Below are 22,089 nucleotides of genomic sequence, written 5' to 3' on the forward strand. Positions count from 1 at the left end.
CAGATCGAGGCACTGTTTTTCAAATTTTGTGTATATGATAAAGGAGTTACATATATGTTGTATCTTTTGATAAATTACTTGCTTTTTTGAGTGTTTTCACTCTGCAGCCCAGTGTAATCTAGAATTTACTATGTAGTCCAAGCTAGCCTTAAACTCACAGCAATCCTCCTGTCTTAGCCTAAGTGTTGGAATTATAGGTGTAACACATCATACCTGGCATTTTAGAAATTACATTGTTGTTGTATGTATATGCATGTGTGTGCTGCAGTGTGCATGTGTGCTTGTGTGGATGTATGTATCTGCATGTATGCTTGTGTGTGCAGGTGAGGACAGTTTACATGAACTGGTGCTCTTCTCCTACCACAAGGGTTCCCTGATAGAAACTTAGGTTGTCAGCTTGGCACAGGTGCTTTTACTCAATGGTCTGTCTGCTGACTCAGTGCTAGCTTTTGAATAAACACTCAGCTGGACTCTAGAGTTCTTCACTAATTAGTAGAGGGCTAGGTATCTGAAAACTTTAAAGTGTTCTACAAGAGATTTAGATCAGACACAGTTGAAAATGTTGATCATGTGTAAACACCCACTGTTCTCAAAGTTCACTAGCTTTGAAAATTCTATTAGTCAGCAGGCTGATTTTAGAATTAGGTTCTTAGGTTGTTCTAAGCAAATGGTGTGGAACTTTCTGTGCTTTCATCTTAACATATAGCAAAGGGGCATTTGTTGTCACTGATTATTTTCATAGATATTTTCTTAGCATTCACTGAACATTTCTAAAGTCATAAAACAAAAACCACTGATGAATTGGGCTTCATCAAAACTTAATAAAACGTTTGCCCTTTAGTCATACATTCTTAGGAGAATGAAATGATGAACTATAGACTAGGAAGAAAACATTAGTCTGATGTATGTAATATAATCTATATCCAGAATGTATTTTTATGATTTGATATGGTTTTAGTATAGGGGATTGAGTCCTATATGCCTTATGCGTCCTAGGCAAATGGTCTGCCCCTGAGCTTTAGCCCCAGCCCTGTATTCAAAATATTAAAAAAGAAAATCTTAAAACTCAACAAGACAACCAAGTCTTTTTTTAAGAAGTGAATAAAAGACAAAACTGTATGAATGTTCCCTATTACATTCCTTACAACATTGGCAAATACAAGTACAGTTCACAGAAGGTCCCTATTTACCCTTATAATGACTAAACTCAGAAGGAGTTACTAAGACCATACCAAGGATTTGGAACAGATAGTCTGAGGATAAGGAAACTGAAGAATTGAACAGTCACTTGAGAAACAGCCTGTTAATGTTGTTTTTTAGTTGAGTATATATGTTTCATGTAACCTAGTACTCCTGTTTCAGTAAAAACATGTCTGCATAAAACTTTGACAGTTCATGATAGCTTTTTTCCGAATAGACAAAACCAATAATAAAATAAAATATTCAGTAACAAGTGAATGGCTAAGCACATATGATACAGCCATAGAACAATGGGATATATAATGCTTATTAATGAAAGGGATAAGCTGTCAGTTAATGCAATAATTCAGATGAATCTCAAAGGGCATTAATGCTAAATTGATGAAGTTGTACATAGTGACTACATACTATAACTGTTTATATGAAATTGAGGAAAACAAACAAAAACCTTATAGAAAGTAGATGCATGGTTTCCAGGTACAAGGAGGGAAGGATTTAGAGCAAGGATTACATGATGCTGTGCATGGCAAAGACACTGACTCACATGAGAATGGATAATTGTTTTGCATGTTAATATACTTCCATAAAATTGATGGAAAACATATGGTATTTTTAAGTTTGCATACCTAGTATTTTTTTAAATAGAAAATTATGAAGAAATTTTGCCTTGACATTTTGGAATTCATACTAGCTACATACATAACTCGGTTTGTCAAAATTTGGAGGAATATCAGGTATTAATCATCTGGAGTTTTCCTTTCAGACTGCCTCATGGCTTATCACATTGCCAAGTAAGAAGGTAAACAAAACATAGAAACTCTCAGGGTTCTACTTACTAGAAAGCCTAGGGCATTGTTTGTTTGTTGAATTTACAAACATTAAAATGTACTGAAGTATGCCCTTTGAATTGCGATAAATATGCATGCTTTAAATTGACTATAACCAGACTATATAGAATCAGCTATATGGTTTTTTTTTTTTTAGCATTGCTAGGCTTGGACCGAAGGGCCTCATGTTTTAGGCAAGTACTCTGCCATTAAGTTGTCCCTTCTGTGACTGTATAGAGAACATTTTTATCACCCTGGAAAATTCTGTCGTGGCCTCTATCAGTCTTCCCACACCATCTTAGGCCCATGACATGACATCACTGACCTTTCTCTAGATTTTGCCCTTCCTATAACTTATATAAAGGGTTCTTACAGCATTTACTATTCTGTCTCACTTCTTTCCCTTGGCAAAATGTCATTAAAATTTATCCATTTTGTTCATATCAGTTCTTTATTTTTATCAGGTTCCACTTAATAGCTGTTCTACAGTTTTTTTCATTTACCTTTGGTGGTTTAAATAATCATTATGTGGCTGGACTGGACGGTGGTCTTTAATCCTAGCACTCGGAAGCAGAGGCAGATGGATCTCTGTGAGTGCAATGTCAGCCTGGTCTACAAAGTGAGTTCTAGGACAGTCAAGACTACACAGAAAAACCCTGTCTCAAAAAAAACAAAAAATAAAAAATAATCATCATCGTCATCATAGTGTGAATATTTTTCCATTGCTCTTAGATAATAGCCAGAGTAAAATTTTTAGGTTACATGACAAATGTGTGTTAAGTGTTTCAAGGAATTGCCAATTGATTTTTATCACGTTGTATTGATTTTGTTCCTACCAGCAGTGTGTGAGAATCACTCTCCCACACCCTGTATTCCAGATAGGTAGTGTTGGTAATTCTAGCTCTTGGAATGCTGCGTATAAAATATCTCACTGTAATGTTTAAATGTTTTCCCTTGTGGTTAATAGTAATTTGAGCATTCTTTCTGTGTGCTTATTGGCTCTGTGTGGGGTGTGTGTGTGTGTGTGGCGGGGGGGGGGGGGGGGGGGGGGGGGGCGCGGTGTTGTCTATTCAAATGTTCTGCCAGTTTTTCCAAATTGGAGTATCTTCTTATCAAGTTCAAGGATTATTTTTTTGTTCTGTGCACACAAGTCCTTTATTATTTATATGTTTACTTCAGTTTCTTAGTGAAACAGAGTCTAATTAAGTAGCACTGACTGGCCTGGAATTTATGTAGAACTGCTGGCCTTGAATGGCAAGAGATCCCCTACCTTGGCCTACTGAGTGCTAGGATTACAGGCATATGCCATTACACTGGGGTATTTTCAATTTCCTAATGATAAATCTTTCAAAGACAGATATTATTATTACTTAAGTTGATAAAGACCATTTTACAACTTTGTTTTCTTCTCTGAGTTTGTTTGGTGAAGCTGATGTTTATTTCTACAGCCCATGGGTGGAAGTTGCTTTCTCTTTGGTCTACCCAGCCTTCCAGCACCATTTGTTGAATAAATTCCTTCATATTTCTCTATTAAATTGCCTTGGATGCTTTGTTAAAAGCCAGTCAATGATGTATAAGAAAAGCTGCTTAAAATTAGTGATTAGGTCAACATGGTATCTCACACCTGTAATTTCAGCACTTGACAAACTAAAATAGGATTGCCATGAGTTCTAAGGTACAGGTTGAGATATGTATATAAATGAAATGTCATAATTGAATCTTAGTAAGAAAGTATAATTTTGCCTGTTGGTGTTTCTTTACATTTATTTATTGTGTGTATATGTGGGGGGGAGCATGCGTGCTGCAGCATGTGTGTGAGGTCAGAGGATAGTCAGCTGGGAGTCAGTTCTCCCTCCCCACCATGTGGGTCCTGGGCATCAAACCCCAAGTCCTCAGGGTTAGCAGCAAGAGGCTTTTACCACCAAGCCATCTCATTGACCCTTGCCTGTCAATGTTTTTAAAACTGAGAATCTGTAGTTTTTATTTGGGCTAGTTATTAAAATTACTCATGATACTTAGATTGCTAGCACCTGAAAGTCTTTTGAAATGTGAATTAATTCAGTTTCTGCCTATTTGTGTTGCACACTTCAGGAATGGGTTTATGTTTATATAAATAATGTGATTTTTCTTTAAAGGTTGGAACCAGATGGAAAGATGTGGTCTCCAAGTGCATACGGTGCCATCTACAGCCACTTCTGCTGTTTTATGCAAACCCGGATGGTACAGCAGTCTCGACTGAGGATGCACTCAGGCAGGTTGTCCACTGGTCACATTACAAATCGGTTGCAGAAAATATGGGTAATTCCTTTTAAAAAGTATTTTTTGGTATTTCTCTACTATGCTGAATGTAATGCCAAAAATATTTTAAAATTGAATTTCAGTCAAGTTAAATTCAGGATAATTTTACTATATTTTGTTAGTCTTTTCAAAGAAACCTTTCCCCGTCTGTGGCCTCAGAAGCACCTTCAGGAATCAGCCAGTGTGATGCACCCATAACACAGAAGAAGCTAGTTGGGGGAGTGACTCTGAGATTGTAAATGGCTTAGTGACCAGAGGGTCCAAAGCAGCAAAGCATACAATCCCTGAGTGACTGAATCAGCCTCTTAAGTGTTAATTATTTTATCTGGAGTATTAAAAATGTCTGAAAAGGTGATTTAAACATCTGTTTTATGGGAAGGAAAGGAATGATGCGTTTTTTAACTGTCTTTTTAAGGATGTGGAAAGCCTATCAGTTACAAACCAGATAATTCGAAGGAAAATGAATTTAGTGGTCAGGCAAAACAAAGAGAAAATTACAAACTTCAGGCTGATACTGTTTCATCATTTAATCGGAGCCAAATACAGACAAGTGGAAGGAGAGGACCAGGTACGACTTTACATTGCCCAGTGTACATTGTTCATAAACAGTGGAGTATTCTTTTCTTACTCGGTTACTGAACCTGTATTTCCTGGTTAGAACTGAACAGAAAGGCTAAACTGCCTTGCCTTGCCTTACCCATGAAGAGAAAATAATAGGTAAATGTGTGTCCTTTTGTGAGTGCATTTCTCTGAGAGTTATAATCCTACTGATTAATTCACGATAGTATGTGCTGTGACATAAGACTACAAGAATTGGAGGTAGTTATGATACTTACCTCAGATATTTAAATAAGTAAGAATACTTAGAACACAGAAAATACTTTCTGCCTCTTTATTCAATAGCAGTTATCATCATTTTTCTTTACACATGCTTTACGGACTATATAAAATGTATTTAAAGAAAAATGTAATTCCTCAATGTCAAGAAAAATCATGCTGAATATTTAGTTAAGTATAAAAATGAGTTTATGTACTTTGCTTTTTTAAGTTACGTGTGTGGTCGCGTGTGCATGTATGTGTGTACACATTATGTACATACATAAGAATGTGTATGACACAGTGTGTGTGTGTGTGTGTGTGTGTGTGTGTGTGGAGGTCAGAGGACAAATTTGTGGAATTATTTCTATCTTTCCATTACATGAGTCCCAGGGATTGAATTCAGGTTGTCACGCTTGGCAACAAATGCCCTGCTTCACTGATCCGTCTCACTGGTCCATGATTTTTTAAAGTATAGATTGTTGAACAACTTGAAAAAATGATGCATATCATTATAAGAATATTTTCTTTTACAGCTAAGTTAAGCAATGATCAAAGAGAAAAGATGAAAGATATTTCCAGAGAATGTGCTCTGAAAGCCATTGAACAGAAAAATGCACTTTCTTCTCAACGGAAAGATTTAGAAAAGGGACAAAAGAAAGATACAGGCCGACACAGGGGTAAGTTAAGTTCCTAGAGAATTCACTTTAAAAAGAACCAGCAAAAATGTTACTTAAAATGTAGTTTTATAGTATATTGTGTATATTTACATATTATAGTTTTATATGTTCATGTGTTTCTCAGTTTGATTTCTTGAATGCCTCTAAACTAAATATAAAAGATAAAAAAATTCCAGTTACTATTTAATTGCAGTCTTAGTTACTGCTTTATTGCCATGAAGAGACACCATGATCAGGTCAACTCTTGTCAAATAAAATCATTTAAGTGGGGGCTTTTGTATACTTTTAGATGGTGAGTCCATGATGGTCTTGATAAGAAGCAGGCAGTCATGGTGCTGGAGCAATAGCTGAGAACCTTACATCTTGACCATAGGCAGCAGAGAGAGAGAGAGAGAGAGAGAGAGAGAGAGAGAGAGAGAGAGAGAGAGAGAGAGAGAGAATGAAACTGGACCTGGCATGGGCTTTTGAAATCTCAAAGCCCACTCGCAGTGACACACCTACTCCACCAAGACCACCACACCTATTCCAACAGGACCCTGCCTGCTAATCCTTCCCAAACAGTTCGAATAACTGGGAACCAAACATTCAAACTTATGATCCTCTGGAGGCCATTCTCATTCAAACCACTACAATTTACTACTGTTTAAGTTTTGATAGTTTTTAGTTCTATTTACTTTCACTTACAAATGCATTTCACTCATATGGTACAATAAACTAAGAAGGAAGGTCATATAGGAAGTAGCTCATTGGTAGAATACCTGCCTACTAACGTGTTCAAGGCTTTGTAATTGATCTTCAGCACTGAAAACAGAATGGAAAGCTAGAAAGGGCTTCTCAGTGCCCATTAATATTTCTGTTATTAATGCAGTAGCTTTCAATGCATTATAAACGTAACCTATTTTTTTTTTTTTGCTTTTATGGTGTTTTTATGGATATAACATAACTTGACCCATGTATTTTAAATGTTGAGTTCAAGGGTTTCCCACAGTGACATCCTGTCACATACACCTTCATAATATATATATTTTGGCGTGTAGGTAAGGCATGACATTCCTAAAGTGGATGCAGCATCAGAGTGTATTGGTTTCTAGTTTGGACAGATGCCCTCTGTTGTCCTTTTGGAAGATTAAGACGATACCTCTCAAGCCAAGTGACAGTGTGTCTCATTCTTGAACTCACTTTGAAAATTTTTACCAACATCAGACATGAGAAATACATTTATGGTTTTTGTTAATTATAAATAAGACAAAATGCTTAATTCTTTAACAACAAAACTTTTATGATCTACTTCATAGGAGTTTTTAGAGTCCAGTTAATTCTATACATATTTCTTATTTGTAAATAAATGGTAAATCATTCGTTTTTTTGTTGTTGTTGAGTTGGTTGGGTTTTTGATAGAGGATCTCACTCTATAGACAAGGCTGGCCTCAAACTCACGATCTTCTTACTTCATTGTTGCTGAGATTACAGTTATGTACTGCCACACCTGAGCGTAGATAATGCCCTTTTAATCCTAAATCAGTATGTAATAAATTTTAATTTTATTATTTATATGTGATTGCTTTAACATTTTCCAACAAGTTCTTTGGCCTGTGATCACTGAGCTGCTGTGAGAGGCGGTTGATGTGTGTCTTATCTACTGTTATTTTTAAGATCTGGTTGATGACGATGTCTCATCTTTCAAGTCTGGATCACCTCCTGCCCCGGATGGCTTTAGACAACAGGGGAACCCCCATCTCTACCATAGCCAAGGCAAAGGACCCTGTAAACATGACCGTGCTGTTCATGAGAGCCACACTTCTGGGAAACCATTAAGCTCAAGCAAATCCCAGAATCTTTTTGTTCCTGGAGAGAGAACAACAGGCAGAGCCAAGAGCGACAGTGGCACTGGGTATGACACAGACAGTAGTCAAGAGTCGAGGGGCACAGGGGGCAGCTACAGTAGCAGGACTAAAGGCCGCCATCGTGGCTGGAAGCCCATGAGAGAAACATTAAATGTTGATAGCGTATTTAGTGAAAGTGAAAAAAGGCAACATAGTCCTCGGCATAAGCCAGACGTCAGTAACAGACCGAAATATAGCAAGGATCAGAGTTTTAGTAATTGGCCAAAAGCAAACCCAAAGCAGAAAGGGTTAATGACCATATATGAAGATGAACTGAAGCAGGAGGCAGGAAGCAGAAGTTCCCTTGAAACAAATGGAAAAGGAGCAGAGAAAAATACAAGCACCACAGAGAGCAGAGGTCCCGGCAACAGCTGGCAGATGCAAAGGACAGAGTCTGGGTATGAAAGCAGTGATCACGTCAGCAATGGATCTGCTAGTTTGGACTCACCTGTTACTGATGGAAATGGGACAGTAATGGAGACTACGGGTGTGAAAGCCTTCAGGTAATGCACAGATCAACCATTTCTCCCTCAGTATTCTTTGGGGTTTGTTGTATTTTTAAATTTTATTTTTCTATTAGTGTGTGTATATGTGTGTGTTTGTGGGAATGATTTCCATGTATGTATATGCACATGGAGGCCAAAGGTGGGTCCCCTGGAGCTGGGGTTACAGACTGATCCTCACAGGGTGCTGGGAACCCAACTCTGTTCCTCTGGAAGAGCAAGACGTGCTTTTAACTGCTGAGCCATCTCTCCAGACTCTACCTTTTTCTAGAGATGTTTTCCTGCTTTGAAACTTATGAAAATTTTGGATTGAACTTAAGCAAGTGAGATGTATGATTTTATTTAATTGTGTTTATTTGCTCATGCTAGATAAGCATTCTTCCTCTGAGTTGCCTCCTTGGCACTCGCCATCCTCCTTGGTAATTGTTTGAAGTAATTTTACAGGTTTGTGTTCAGTATGAACTTTTCTTAAAGTAAACTAAGGTAGTCCACAATAACTGGTGTGTTTTATTTTCCAGTGAGCAGATTAAGATGAGCAATCAAAATATAAACAGTATGGAGTGTATGTCTCATCAGAGCAAAGACCACTTAGAAGGTAAAAATTGCACTTAAATATGCCTTAATGGTTTCAGTAAAGAGTGAATTGCAGTGATGTATATACCTTATGTCTTGGTCAGTGTTTCTCTTGCTGTGATGAAACACCACAACCAAAGCAACTTGGGGAGGAAAGGGTTTCTTTGGCTTACACTTCTACAGCACTGTTCATCATCTATAGAAGTCCAGGACTCAGGACAGGAACTCAAACAGGCAGCGACCTGGAGGCAGGAACTAATGCAGAGGTCATCGGGGGATTGCTGCTTACTGGCTTGCCCTCCATGGCTTGCTCAGCCTGCTTTCTTATGGAACCCAGGACACCATCTCAGGGATGGCTCCACTCACGATGGGCTGTGCTCTACCCCATAAGTCACTAATTAAGAAAATGTACAGGTTTGCCTACAGTCTAATCCTATGGAGGCATTTTCTCAGTTAAGGTTTCCTCCACAGATGATTTTAGCTTGTGTCAAGTTGACATAAGACTATCCAGCATTCCTTAGAAAACTTGAGTGGAGTGGTTTATGCCTGTAATCTCAGCACTCAGGAAGTTAAGTAAGGCATAAGGATTGTAAGTTTGTGGCCATCCTGATAGAAGGAGAAAAACAATAACTTTATAGTAGCAATAAGTGCACTTTCCTTTTATTTTATGCATGTATAGTAATGTAGAGGAAAAAATCAAACTTATGTATACTGTCTGTTCATACTGTACTTTTCACATTCACTTCACAATATTGATTTTAGTGTTTTACCACTTTAATGAGCTGAATATGCTTTTGAAGTTTGTAGCCTTGTAAAACACACTTTAATTTTTTTTAAACATTTATTGACTTTGTGTGTACATGCACACACATGCGCACATGCCACCATGTGTGTGCAGGTTAGAGAACAACTTCAGAGCCAGTTCTCTACTTCCACCTTGTGGGTTCTAGGGGGTCAAACTCAGGTCTTCAGGATTTCGTGCTAATCACCTCTGCCCACTGAGCAAGCCACCTCACTAGCCCTGGATATACCCTTCATATATGTCTTCAGTTTTGCAGTATTAATAGCATTAGAGCATTTAATTTCTCATTTTAGATGATGAAATCTTTGAGTCCTGGCCCTCCAATCCCAGGAGCTCTTGAATTTTAGGTTTTGATTTGATGGACCTTTGAACACATTGGTGTGTGCCTTTAACTATGAATTCAGGCACTTTTACTCCCTATTCCCCTCTTGTACACCCTCCCTTCCAGTGCAGCCTTCTTTCCAAGAAGCCCCCTTCCTGCTTTCATTTCTTCCTTTGTGGGATTCATTTTTGTCTGATCTCTGTAATGACAAGATTTGTTTATTGAAGCCAGCATCTATTACCACATAGGGATAAATTTGTGTCTTTATGTATAGTTTTATGAAATTGAGTATGCCTGTGTTTAGTGCATGTATTTAAAATTGTAATATCCTTGGTGGGTTTTTCTTTACACATTTTGAAGTGTCTGTTTATCTCTTGTGACTAGATTTGATTTTTTCCCCAGATTTTTTAAAATTTGAATTAGAAACAAGATTGTTTTACATGACAATCCCAATTCCCTTCTCCCTCCTCCCCCCCCATCCCCCCCTACCACCTTCCTCCAACTAAAACCCTACCTATCACATATCTTTTCTGCTCCCCCTGGATGGTGAGGCCTTCCATAGGGTGTCATCAGAGTCTATCATATCCTTTGGGATAGGGCCTAGGCCCACCCCCGTCTTGGCTCAGGGAGTATTCCTCTATGTGGAATGGGCTCCCAAGGTCCACACCTACGCTAGGGATAAGTACTGAACTACTACAGCAAGTCCCATAGATTTCTGAGGTCTCCTCACTGAAACCCATGTTCCTGGGGTCTGGTTCAGATCCAGATATCCCAGCTATCAGTCTGGGGAGCAAGAGTTCCCCGATGTTCAGGTCAGCTGTTTCTGTGGGTTTCGCCAGCCTGGTCTGGACCCCTTTGCTCTTCACTTGTCCTTCTCTGCATCTGGGTTCCAGTTCAGTTCAGTGATTAGTTGTGGGTGTCTACTTCTTCCACCAGCTGCTGGATGCAGGCTATCGAGTAGCATATAAGTCAGTCATCAATCTCATTATCAGGGGAGGACATTTGAGGAAGCCTCTCCTCTGTTGCTTAGATTGTTAGCTGGTGTCATCTTTGTAGATCTCCAGACATTTCCCTAGTGCCTGATTTCTCTGTAAACCAAAAATGTCTCCCTCTATTATGGTATCTCCATTCTTGTTATCTTCTTTTCTTCCCCTGACTCAACCTTTCTGGTCCCTCATGTCCTCTGCATCCCGCCTCTTCTCTCCTTCTCATTCTCCTAGCTCCCTCTTGCCTCTTCCTGTGCTCCCAATTTGCTCAGGGGATCTTGTCCCTTTCCCCTTCTCCAGGGGACCATGTGTGTCTCTCTTAGGGTCCTCTTTTTTACTAGCTTCTCTGGCAGTGCAGATTGTAGGCTGGTAATCCTTTACTCTATGTCTAAAATCCACATATGAGTGAGTACATACCATGTTTGTCTTTTTGTGATTGGGTTACCTCGCTCAGAATGGTTTCTTCTAGTTCCATCCATTTTCCTGCAAATTTCAAGATTCCATTGTTTTTTTCTGCTGAGTAGTACTCCATTGTGTAAATGTACCACATTTTCTCTATCCATTCTTTGGTTGAGGGGCATCTAGGCTGCTTCCAGTTTCTGGCTATTACAAATAGTGCTGCTATATGAACATCATTGAACAGATGTCCTTGTTGTATAAATGTACTTCTTTTGGGAATATGTCTAAGAGTGGAATTGCTGGATCTTGTGGTAGACTGATTTCCCATTTTCTTGAGGAGTTGCCATACTGATTTCCAAAGTGGCTGTAGGAGTTGGCACTCCCACCAGCAGTGGAGAAGTGTTCCCCTTTCTCCACATCCTCTCCAGCATAAATTGTCATTGGTGTTTTTAATTTTGGCCATTCTGACAGGAGTACGATGGTATCTCAGAGTTGTTTTGATTTACATTTCCCTGTTGGCTAAGGATGTTGAACACTTTCTTATGTGTCTTTCAGAGGTTTTAGATTCCACAATTGAGAATCGTCTATTTAGTTCTTTGCCCCACTTTTTAATTGGGTTGTTTGGTGTTTTGGAGACTAGCTTCTTGAGTTCTTTGTATATATTGGAGCTCAGCCCTCTGTCAGATGTGGGGTTGGTGAATATCTTTTTCCAGTCTGTGGGCTGCTGTTTTGTCTTGCTGACTGTGTCCTTTGCCTTACAGAAGCTTCTCAGTTTCAGGAGGTCTCATTTATCAATTGTTGATCTCAGTGTCTGTGCTACTCGTGTAATGTTTAGGAAGCAGTCTCCTGTAGCAATTAATTCAAGGTTATTTGCCACTTTGTCTTCTAATAGGTTCAGTGTGGCTGGGTTTATGTTGAGGTCTTTGATCCATTTTGACTTAAATTTTGTGCATGGCGATAGGCTTGGATCTATCTGCAGTCTTCTACATGTCCGCATCCAGTTATGCCAGCACCATTTGTTGAAGATGTTCTCTTTATTCCATCATATAAATTTGGATTGTTTGTCAAAAATCAGGTGTTCATAGGTGTGTGGGTTAATATCATGGTTTTCAACTCTATTCCATTGGTCTACCTGTCTATTTTTGTGCCAATACCAAGCTGTTTTCAGGATTATAGCTCTGTAATAGAGCTTGAAATTAGGGATGATGATGCCTCCAGAAGTTCCTTTATTGTCCAGGGTTGTTTTGGGTATCCTGGGTCTTTTGTTTCTCCATATAAAGTTGAGAATTGTTCTTTCAAGGTCTGTGAAGAATTGTGTTGGAATTTTGATGGGGATTGCATTGAATCTGTAGATTGCTTTTGGCAAGATTGCCATTTTTACTATGTTGATCCTACCTATCCAAGAGCATGGGAGATCTTTCCATTTTCTGGTATCTTCTTTAATTTCTTTCTTTAGAGACTCAAAATTCTTACTGTACAGGTCTTTCACTTTTTTGGTTAGTGTTACCCCAAGGTATTATATGTTCTTTGTGGCAATTGTAAAGGGTGACGTTTCTCTGATTTCTTTTTCCACCAGTGTGTCATCAGTATATAGTAGGGCTACAGATTTTTTTTGAGTTAATCTTGTATCCTGCCACTTTGCTGAAGGTGTTTATCAGCTGTAGGAGTTCCCTGGTAGAGTTTTTCGGGTCACTTATGTAGATTATCAGATCATCTGTCAATAGTGAGAGTTTGACCTTTTTCTTTCCGATTTGTATTCCCTTGATCTCCTTTTGTTGTCTTATTGCTCTAGCTAGAACTTCAAGGACAATATTGAAGAGGTATGGAGAGAGTGGACAGCCTTGTCTTGTCCCAGATTTCTAGATTTGATTTTGAAGTCTATTTTTGCAGCTATTACAATAGAGATACCTGCTTCTTTTTCAGTCCTAATTGCTTGAGAAAACTACTTCTGCCCTTTCACCCTAAGACACTGTGTTTGATGGCAAAGTACATTTCTTGAAAGCAGCAAAAGGAAAGGTTCTGTTTTCTTTCTTTCTTTTTTAATTATTTATTTATCATGTACACAGTATTCTGCTTACATGTATGCTTGGATGCCAGAAGAGGGCATCAGAACTCATTATAGATAGTTGTAAGCCACCATGTGGTTGCTGGCTCTTAACTTCTGAGCCATCTCTCCAGCCCAGAAAGTTTCTGTTTTCTAATCCAATCTACTACAATCTGTCTTTGCCTGAAACATTGAGACCATTAATATTGAATTATTATTGAAATATGTGGATTGATTCCTTTCATTCTGATTTTGTTGTTTTGGGGATTTTTTTTGGTTTTGTTTTTTTATCTTGTATAATCGCCCTCTTGTTTTTCTCTGTGGGTCTTTTACCTGTCCTTTCTGTCTGAAATAAATCCTTCTTGTATCCTCTGTAGTGCTAGCTCTTGGGTGATAGATTCCTTTAGCTTGCCTTTGTAATGGTAAATCTACCTTTCTCCTTCATTTAGGATAGGTAGTTTAGCTGGGTATATTAAGTTGGGCTAGCAGTGGTGACTTTTTCAGAATTTGAGTTGTATATATTTCCAGGTCCTCTGGCTTTTAAGGATCCATTGAGAAGTTGGCAATGATTCTGATGGGCTTGCATTGATATGTAGCTTTTCCGTTATCACTTGCTGCTTTCAGTATGCTTTATTTGTTCTATATGTTTAGGTTTTTAGCTATATGAGATGGGTGTTTCTTTTCTTGTCCTGTCTGTATGATGCTCTTGTATCTGGACAGGCATCTCTTTCCTAAGATTTGGCAAATGTTCTTCTGTGATTTTGTTGAAAATATTTCCTATTCTATTTCCATGCCCATAATTCATCAGTTTTGCCTTTCTTGGTGTCCCAAATATATATATATATATATATATATATATATATATATGTAATCTTTTTTCTTAAAATTTAGCATTGACCTTGGCTGAGTGATCTTCTTCCTCTCTTTTGCCTTCAAGTCCTGAAGCTCTGTCTTCCACATGGTCTGTTCTATTGGCTGGGCTTTCCACTGAACTTTTATTTGACCTATTGTATTTTTCATTTCTATCATTTAGGTTTGTTTTTTCTTCAATATTTCTATCTCCTAATTGACTTATATTGTTATATCCTGAATTGACTTCCTCATTTTATCCAGTTGTTTGTGTTCTTGAATATATTCATATTCTCTTTGAGTTATGGGAGCATATTTTAAATTGTTCATTTGAATCCTGTGTCAGGAATTTTATCTAGGTCCTTTCACTGAGCTTTGTAATTTTTGGAGGAGACAGTTTGGATAGGATATGGAGGAAATGGACAGTGAGAAACCAGAGTGGCCTGCCACAGTGACTGTAATGTATAAATAAGTAAGAGCTGTAGAGGGTAATAAGTACCGGTGGAGACTGGATTCTCTACTGATTATCTGACCTTGTTGGATGACCTAGGGTGGGGGCTGAAGTCTTTGCACTCCCTAACTTCAGATAACAACAGAACTGAGGCCAGAATGTAGACGGGCCCCCTGCTTTAAATTGTGAACCAGAGGTGAGACCAAGATACCAGATAACCTCACCAAATGGCATACCAGAGCTGGGTTGCCTGCCCTAAGGGAAGTTCATGCTCAGAGGCTTTTAAAGGATAGGATTAGCTACTTCAGGCATATAGGCTCTACCTTACTGTGTTAGTTAATATTCGCATTGCTGTGATATACCTGACAAAGCAACTTGAGTTATCTTGCCTTACAGTTTGAGAGCATGATAGCTCTTAAACTATAGTACTAGCAAGGGTGCCAGGGCCACAGGAACTTGAGGTAGCTGAGACACATTGCATCTGCAGTCAGGAAGCAGGGAAAGATGGATGCTCATATCCATGGGTTGTGTTCTTGAGATACAAAAAAGTGTTTTCAAGATTAATGTTTTCACAGCTAAAAGCTATAAAGAACCAACTATAAAACATTTTAGTCCTTATCCTCCTTAAGGTTTTTGTAGAGATTATTTTCCAGGTTACAGGCCTTGAATATGATTATTTGTTAATTTATTTTATTTTCATCAAATGTATGCTATCAGGAGGAAACACTTTATATTGAGGAAGTAACTTTCCTTTCCCATAGTAAAATGCCTGGCTTGTTTTAAAAATCCGATAAAAGGCTATGTAACCAAGTATTACAGGAAACAGTGAAAGGTTGGCCAGAAATCACAGCAGAAGTCAGTGAAATGAACAATAACTGCAAGTTCAGTAAATGCTCCTTGCTTCCTGATGGTTATATAAACACAAGGTCATAGATTTTGATGATGAAGACTTCATTGTTTGAAGTGAGTTTACAAATTTAATAGTGTGTGTGTGTGTGTTACACTACTTTTTTCTTTTATTTCAATAGAGAGTACTTAACAAAACTTATTCTAATTTACTTTTATGTGTCATTAACTATCACCACCTCCATCTCCCAACCCACTTTAATCAAAACCTAAGCTTTCTACGCACTAAACAGCTCTTCTCTTCTCTTCTCTTCTCTTCTCTTCTCTTCTCTTCTCTTCTCTTCTCTTTTCCCTTCCCTTCCCTTCTTCTCTTCTTCTCTTCTTCTCTTCTTCTCTTCTTCCCTCAAGAAACTAAACTGGTTATCATCATTCTAGTTTTGTTGTTTTGTCACCAAGTTTGGCTATTCTTGGTGCCTCATGTAGGTAGGCTTATATTTATGCTTTTGTATCTGGTTATTTTATTCATAATGACCCCAAGGATTATCCATGTTGTAACACACGTGAGAACTTCCTTTTCTGTATTTTTTGAGATAATAATATAATTGCATCATTTCCTATTTCCCTTTCCTCCTTCCAAGCCCTCGCATGTGTCCCTCTTTGCTCTTTTTCAAATTCATGAACTCTTTTTTCATTAATTGTTATTACAAACATGTGTCTACACATGTATGTATTCCTAAGTACTTAATTATAATCTGCTGAGTCTAGAATGTTATTTGCATGTTTTCAGAGCTGACCACTTGGTATTGGACAGTCAGTTGGTGTGCTCTTCCATGGGTAAGACTCTTTGTCCTGCTGTCAGCACTCCACAGTTGCCTGCAATTCTTTGTGTAGGATTGAGGCCTTCTGGGCCTTCCCCATGCATGATGGCATGTCTGGTGTTGCTGTCCAAGAACTTCACTTTCTTTAAGCTTATCACTTACATTCATCTGTTGATGAACATTTGAGTTGTTGCTACCTTTTACCTATTGCAAACTCTGTTGCTGTGAACATCCTTTTTTTAGTGCATATCCAGAGGACAAGTGCCGAATCCTGTGGTAGTTCACTTTTTTCTTCTTTTTTTTTTTTTTTTAATTTCTTTTTATGTCTTCCTGTGTGTGTCTATGAGTATCTGCCACAGATGTGGAAGTCACGAGATGATTGCAAGAGGAACTAATAGGCCCTAAATCAGGTTGCAGCTTTGTGTTCTTTGGTAGCAGCGTAGAGGGTGAATTTTGAGCACAGAGAAAATTATTTGCATCTTGCCTTAACCTAGAAGACAAATATAAGATCATGAACTCATGATCTTATACCCATGTCCAGAAGGATGATTAAGTGGGTAGGCATATATAATGAAAAAAGGAAAGAAGCCATGTTTGGGCTTAACATAACTAGATACACCATTTACTAAAATGGGAAAATAAGAGGGGAAATGAAGGAAGGGATACAATGCTAATTTTTAATTTGATGAGCTCATCATCTTGATAAGTAGGTTTTCTTGTTCAATAAAGAACCAAATCTAGAAATCATGAAAAAATTGTGGTTTGTAATCATCATATATGGAATTGAATACCTTATGTTTGGACAGATTGTTCAGGAAAATTGGAAACTGTAAAACAAGAGTAGACAAAAAAAGCAAAGAAGCTGGGTAAGAAAAATAGTGGGTGTCAAAGCCTCAGGAAGGAGCAGCTGCTGAAAGGTCCAAGTCTCAGTAGCTGAGAAAGTATAGAAGAGAAGAGGAGAGGGCACTGTATGGAGGATCCAGAGAGATGGAGGGCTTGAAGAACAGACAAACAGAACTTCAAATCCCAGCTTGGTTTTTCATTAGTTAGGCGATAAAGAAGTAATAGAAAGGGTGGCTCGATGGGTGGTAGCATTGAGGTATTTAGGAGTAAATGACCATAATATATATATATAAAACTTATTTTCAGGTGTTTAAAGGAATGTTAAATGTTAATATTAGATTATTTGAGGAGCACTTGTGTTACACAAGTTCTAATAGGTCTTAATAATAAAAGCCCAGAGCCTAATATCAGGGTGTGAAAGCTGAAAGTTCAGAGAAGCAGAGCAGCCAGCCTCTAGAGTTCTTACCTCTGAAATTCTCAGGCTTAAGAGACCCAAGTTCCTGTTTATAGCATCACAAAATTTAGGTATCGTGTAGCACAGATTGCTATATACTAAATTATCTTAATATCTTTTTAGTATATGGCAGAAATAATTTTAAAAAGTTAAGTTTCTTGATCTTTCTGAAATATTTAATTACATTTTATTTGTAAATAAGCCAGTGTTTAGATTCCTGTTCTTGCATGCTTAGTATTTGTAATTATAAGTTGAAATAAGTATTTAAGTTGAGAACTACTGTGTTTTTAAATCTTACTACATTGAGTGATGATTGTACTGTCTTGAGTTATTTGAGTGTATTTCTCCACGAACTGTTCTAAACATGAACCATCTTTTCAGACAATCCATATATTTCAACTTCTGGAATATTGTGGTGTTTTTACAGAATTAGTTAAGATTAGTTAGAACCTCTTGCCTTAGTACTGAGGTTTCTTCTGTGCCAGGTGTTAAAATTGGACTGTCAGATTTACAAAGAACTTGGAGCCAAAACTCCCTGTAAAGACATGAGGATGTCTGTGTCAGCAGCAGAGAGAAATAACACATCTATTTTTAAGTTAGTCGGAATTCTGAACTCAAACCACTGGGTTGAATGCCTGCCACAGTGATATTAAATTTTCAGATATGTTTTAAGCCCTCTGCTGCCTCCTGCTGCTTAGTGTATGAATAATTAGTACAAGGATAGAACTATATATATTTACAAATTATATTTGTATTTATTGGGCACAAAGTGAAATGAATTTTAATCAGTGTGAAATGATTAAATCATGCTGATCTACAGTTTTAAGTCACTTCCAAAATTTAACTTTCTGATCATAAATATTGATCTTTTTTTTAGAGTAACATTTATTTTAATCAGCTGTACTTTGCAGTTGATTTTAGAATGATCAGTTTGGTTTGTTTTATAATATACCAAGAAGTTCTATTTAGGGATTAAAAGGTCACATAAGTTAAAGCAACCCAATGTATTGTAAACTTAAATTTCAGTTTTCTTTTGCTTTCTTTGTGGCCTTCAATTCATAGATCTGATATACAGATAAATTAGAAGCAGGGAATAAAGGGAAACAGATAAATGGGTGGTGAAATGTCAACTGAAGTACAAAAACCCAAGAATTTTCAATTGCACAGTGAACTGGTAACTCCAGGTATTGGGGTATTTTCTGTGGCATCACTTTGTTTAAGAATATTGTTGTGTGACACATACTGCTGGGATATGTTGAGGAAGTAGGGGCAAAAGGATCATGAGTTCTAGGCCTGCCTAAGCTGTACCTTATAAATAAACAACTAATAAATAGGAATGGTCATGTTATGTGGTGTTTAAACTAATGCCTTAGTTTCATCAGCATGAGAGGTGATGGGATTAGATATTAATGGTGTATGCAAATGCAAGCTCGCAGAGAGTGAGAAGAGCAGCGGCTTTCTGCCAATAGTGAGTGCTTCTCCGGCAAGACGACAGCATTGGTTAAGTTCCCTAACCTCTCACAGCCCATCTCTTTAGTGTAGAAGGAGATTGTTTGCAGAATAGTTATGGCTGGCACTTTAATCAACCAGGAAAGAAAATATGTGGCACATTTTGTGTTTCAAAACATCTTTATAACCTTAAAAGAGGATTGATCTGAAACAGGATTTTGTTTCTGAGGATTATATCAGCATTTCCTATGCTGATGGTGGAGAAAGAAAATTTAAAAATATTTCTTCACTTAGAGGAAAATCTAGTACATGCTGGTACAAACAAGGCTTCTTTGGAGCAGAAGATCAAGCTTCAGAAAGATGAATAAAGGCAAACATAGATAATGGGGTGGGGGAATCTTTGATTTGAAAAGAGTGCCTCCGAAAACAAAAGAGTAGTGAACAGAAAGTGTGGCTGTAATAATGCCTGGCTGCATTCTTACAGAGCTTGCACAGAACGTGTGGCTGTAATAATGCCTGGCTGTGTTCTTTTTTTTTTTTTTATTTTTATTTTTTTTGGTTTTTCGAGACAGGGTTTCTCTGTGGCTTTGGAGACTGTCCTGGAACTAGCTCTTGTAGACCAGGCTGGTCTCGAACTCAACAGAGATCCGCCTGCCCCTACCTCCTGAGTGCTGGGATTAAAGGCGTGCGCCACAAACGCCCTGCTCCACCAACGCCCGGCTCCTGGCTGCATTCTTACAGAGCTTGAACAGTACTCATGGCTGTAATAATGACTGGCTGCGTTCTTACACAGCTTGCACTCAGACTGTCATACTAATGGTCTCTTCGTGCATAAAGAAAATTGAGCTTCACACAATATAAAGTTGAAAAATGTAGATTTTGTTGTTGTAGAAATGCCTAGCACTCAAGGGGTATTTTATTTGAGCATGATATTATAACAGCTACAATTTGTAGGGGGTAGGGGGAACATGCTTTGCTAAGTTACTCAAATTTTTAAGATATTGATACATTTTATTCTATATTTATTAATATCACCATAAACAAAAGTATTACAAAGTTACAAAAAAGATCATAGTAGATACAAGCTTTCCAAAATCTTAATCTAAAAACTTAGATGTTACCATTAACAATATCACCAACAAGCCAGGCGTTGGTGGCACATGCCTTTAATTCCAGCGGGAGGCAGAGGCAGGTGGATCTCTGTGAGTTCAAGACCAGCCTGGTCTACAAGAGCTAGTTCCAGGACAGCCTCCAAAGCCACAGAGAAACCCTGTCTCGAAAAATCAAAAATATATATATATATATATATCACCAACAATGTGTGATTGTGAGTAACCCTGCCTGCACGTGCATGCATGTACATCCTGGCCACATGTGGCAATCACAGAACAGCTTCCAGGAGGGAGATAGTTCTCTCCTTCTGCCACGTGGATCTCAGGGATCAGAGTCATGTCCTCAGACTTGGAGTCAAGGGAGTCACCTTCTGAGCCAGTTTCCAGTGCTTCATTGAGTTTTTGCTAGAAACCATGAGTGTGTGGCAGTGAATAGCACTGTTACTATCAGCACAAGTTCCAGCTATTGATGTTAGGGGATTCACAAAGTAGTTTACTAAATTCCAAAGTTACTTCTGTGTTTTGGTTATAATTTTGTCCTTGTACTTTCATTGATATTTTACTATCTGCCTTAGATCTCCTGTGCTTAGCAAAAGAAAAGTCACTTGATGTTCAGATCTCCAGTTCATCAAACATTTGTATCAGAAACCAGGATGTTCTTAGGGAAACTGCTGTAAAAGTGCAGATATCTTAGCTCTTTTCATCGCACACCTTCTAATTTTTAACTCAGTCAGATAGAGGGTAGAAACTACTAAGAGCTTTTAAAATGCTTTACTCTGAACATAAATGTGCTACAACCTGTCTAGTGGACAGTCTTCCAAGAACCAATGTTTAGAAAGAACTAGAGGGAGGCAGAGCTGCATTCTTTACACACTGCAATATTGGCTTCCAGGTACCAAATATTTTTTAAACAGGAAAATATGAATTGGAATTTACAGTGTTATTCAAAACTAAATCAGATTGTAAGTTATTTTGCATATGCCTTTAATAAGATTCAAGAAAACTTGAGTCATTGTTAGCATTGAGGGTAAGTTAAGTCACACAGGACAAACTATGAACCATGATTTAAGAGTGTGGTAGAGTGCTTGCCTATTGTGTAGAGGGCCCCCAATTTCATCCCCAGCCCTGGAGAGGAAAAGCACAGACTTGAATTATACAGGTCTAGTTTTGGATTTGCTACCTATAGAATCTTGAGCAAGTTATGCATCCTTGTAAAGTCTGTTTCTACACAAAGATAATAATAATTTAGTAGATTGATCTGCATACCTTGACAAATCGAAGTTTGTCTTCTGTGATATACCATCCCAACATTTTGACTGCATTGTTGTCCCTAAACATTCCTATGAGGTAAGTAAAATGGGGTCTTATCTCACGGCATAGAGGAGTCAGTTATAAATGGTAATAGCCCTGCCTCAAGTCACCATGCAGGGTATTGCCCCTGTAACATCTTCTCAGTAAAGAACATGCCGTGGGGAAGTACACATGACGCAGAATAGCACTGCTCTGGGGTTGCTGCATACTAACAACAAGCAGTCTTGCATAAAAGGATTCAGTAAGCAAATGGAAAAATTGTGTGTATGCAGGAGTTTGGGGGGGTCTTATTTTCAGTCGTCTTGAAGAATGCACTTTTTTTCTTTACTTGCAAAAATTGCATATTCTTAGCTTACCTAAATGTAAACATAAATGGGATAGAGTCTACAGGATCATTTAAATAATTTTATGCCCCCCTCCACTCTACCACAGGGTTTAGGAAAAAAACCCAGGACTTGGAAGCAGGTGATAGATGTCATGAGCTCCACCCAGAATCACATCTGCAAATGAAAAGCCATTTCATAAAAAGGTAACCATAGATACTTAGAAATGGGAAAATTTCAGTTCCTAAATTCATGTGTAATTGGAACACTGGCAGAAGGACATACAGGTATATTTCTCAT

At 38.0% G+C, this 22,089-nt stretch overlaps 1 protein-coding gene across 3 annotated transcripts in view; it reads left to right on the forward strand.

Annotated features, from left to right (window-relative positions):
* The window catches only part of Usp53 (ubiquitin specific peptidase 53), a 57,930-nt gene that overhangs the window by 30,808 nt on the left and 5,033 nt on the right, over positions 1-22,089 (forward strand). For all 3 annotated transcript variants that reach the window (XM_027395649.2, XM_027395652.2, XM_027395653.2), the window contains 6 exons: positions 4,163-4,325; positions 4,741-4,893; positions 5,678-5,821; positions 7,475-8,207; positions 8,726-8,802; positions 21,899-21,995. In XM_027395649.2, the coding sequence (XP_027251450.1) occupies positions 4,163-4,325; positions 4,741-4,893; positions 5,678-5,821; positions 7,475-8,207; positions 8,726-8,802; positions 21,899-21,995 (1,367 nt within the window). The remainder of the gene's footprint in view (positions 1-4,162; positions 4,326-4,740; positions 4,894-5,677; positions 5,822-7,474; positions 8,208-8,725; positions 8,803-21,898; positions 21,996-22,089) is intronic.

This window comes from Cricetulus griseus (genome assembly GCF_003668045.3).
Source record: "Cricetulus griseus strain 17A/GY chromosome 1 unlocalized genomic scaffold, alternate assembly CriGri-PICRH-1.0 chr1_0, whole genome shotgun sequence".
In the NCBI taxonomy this organism is placed as follows: Eukaryota; Metazoa; Chordata; class Mammalia; order Rodentia; family Cricetidae; genus Cricetulus; species Cricetulus griseus.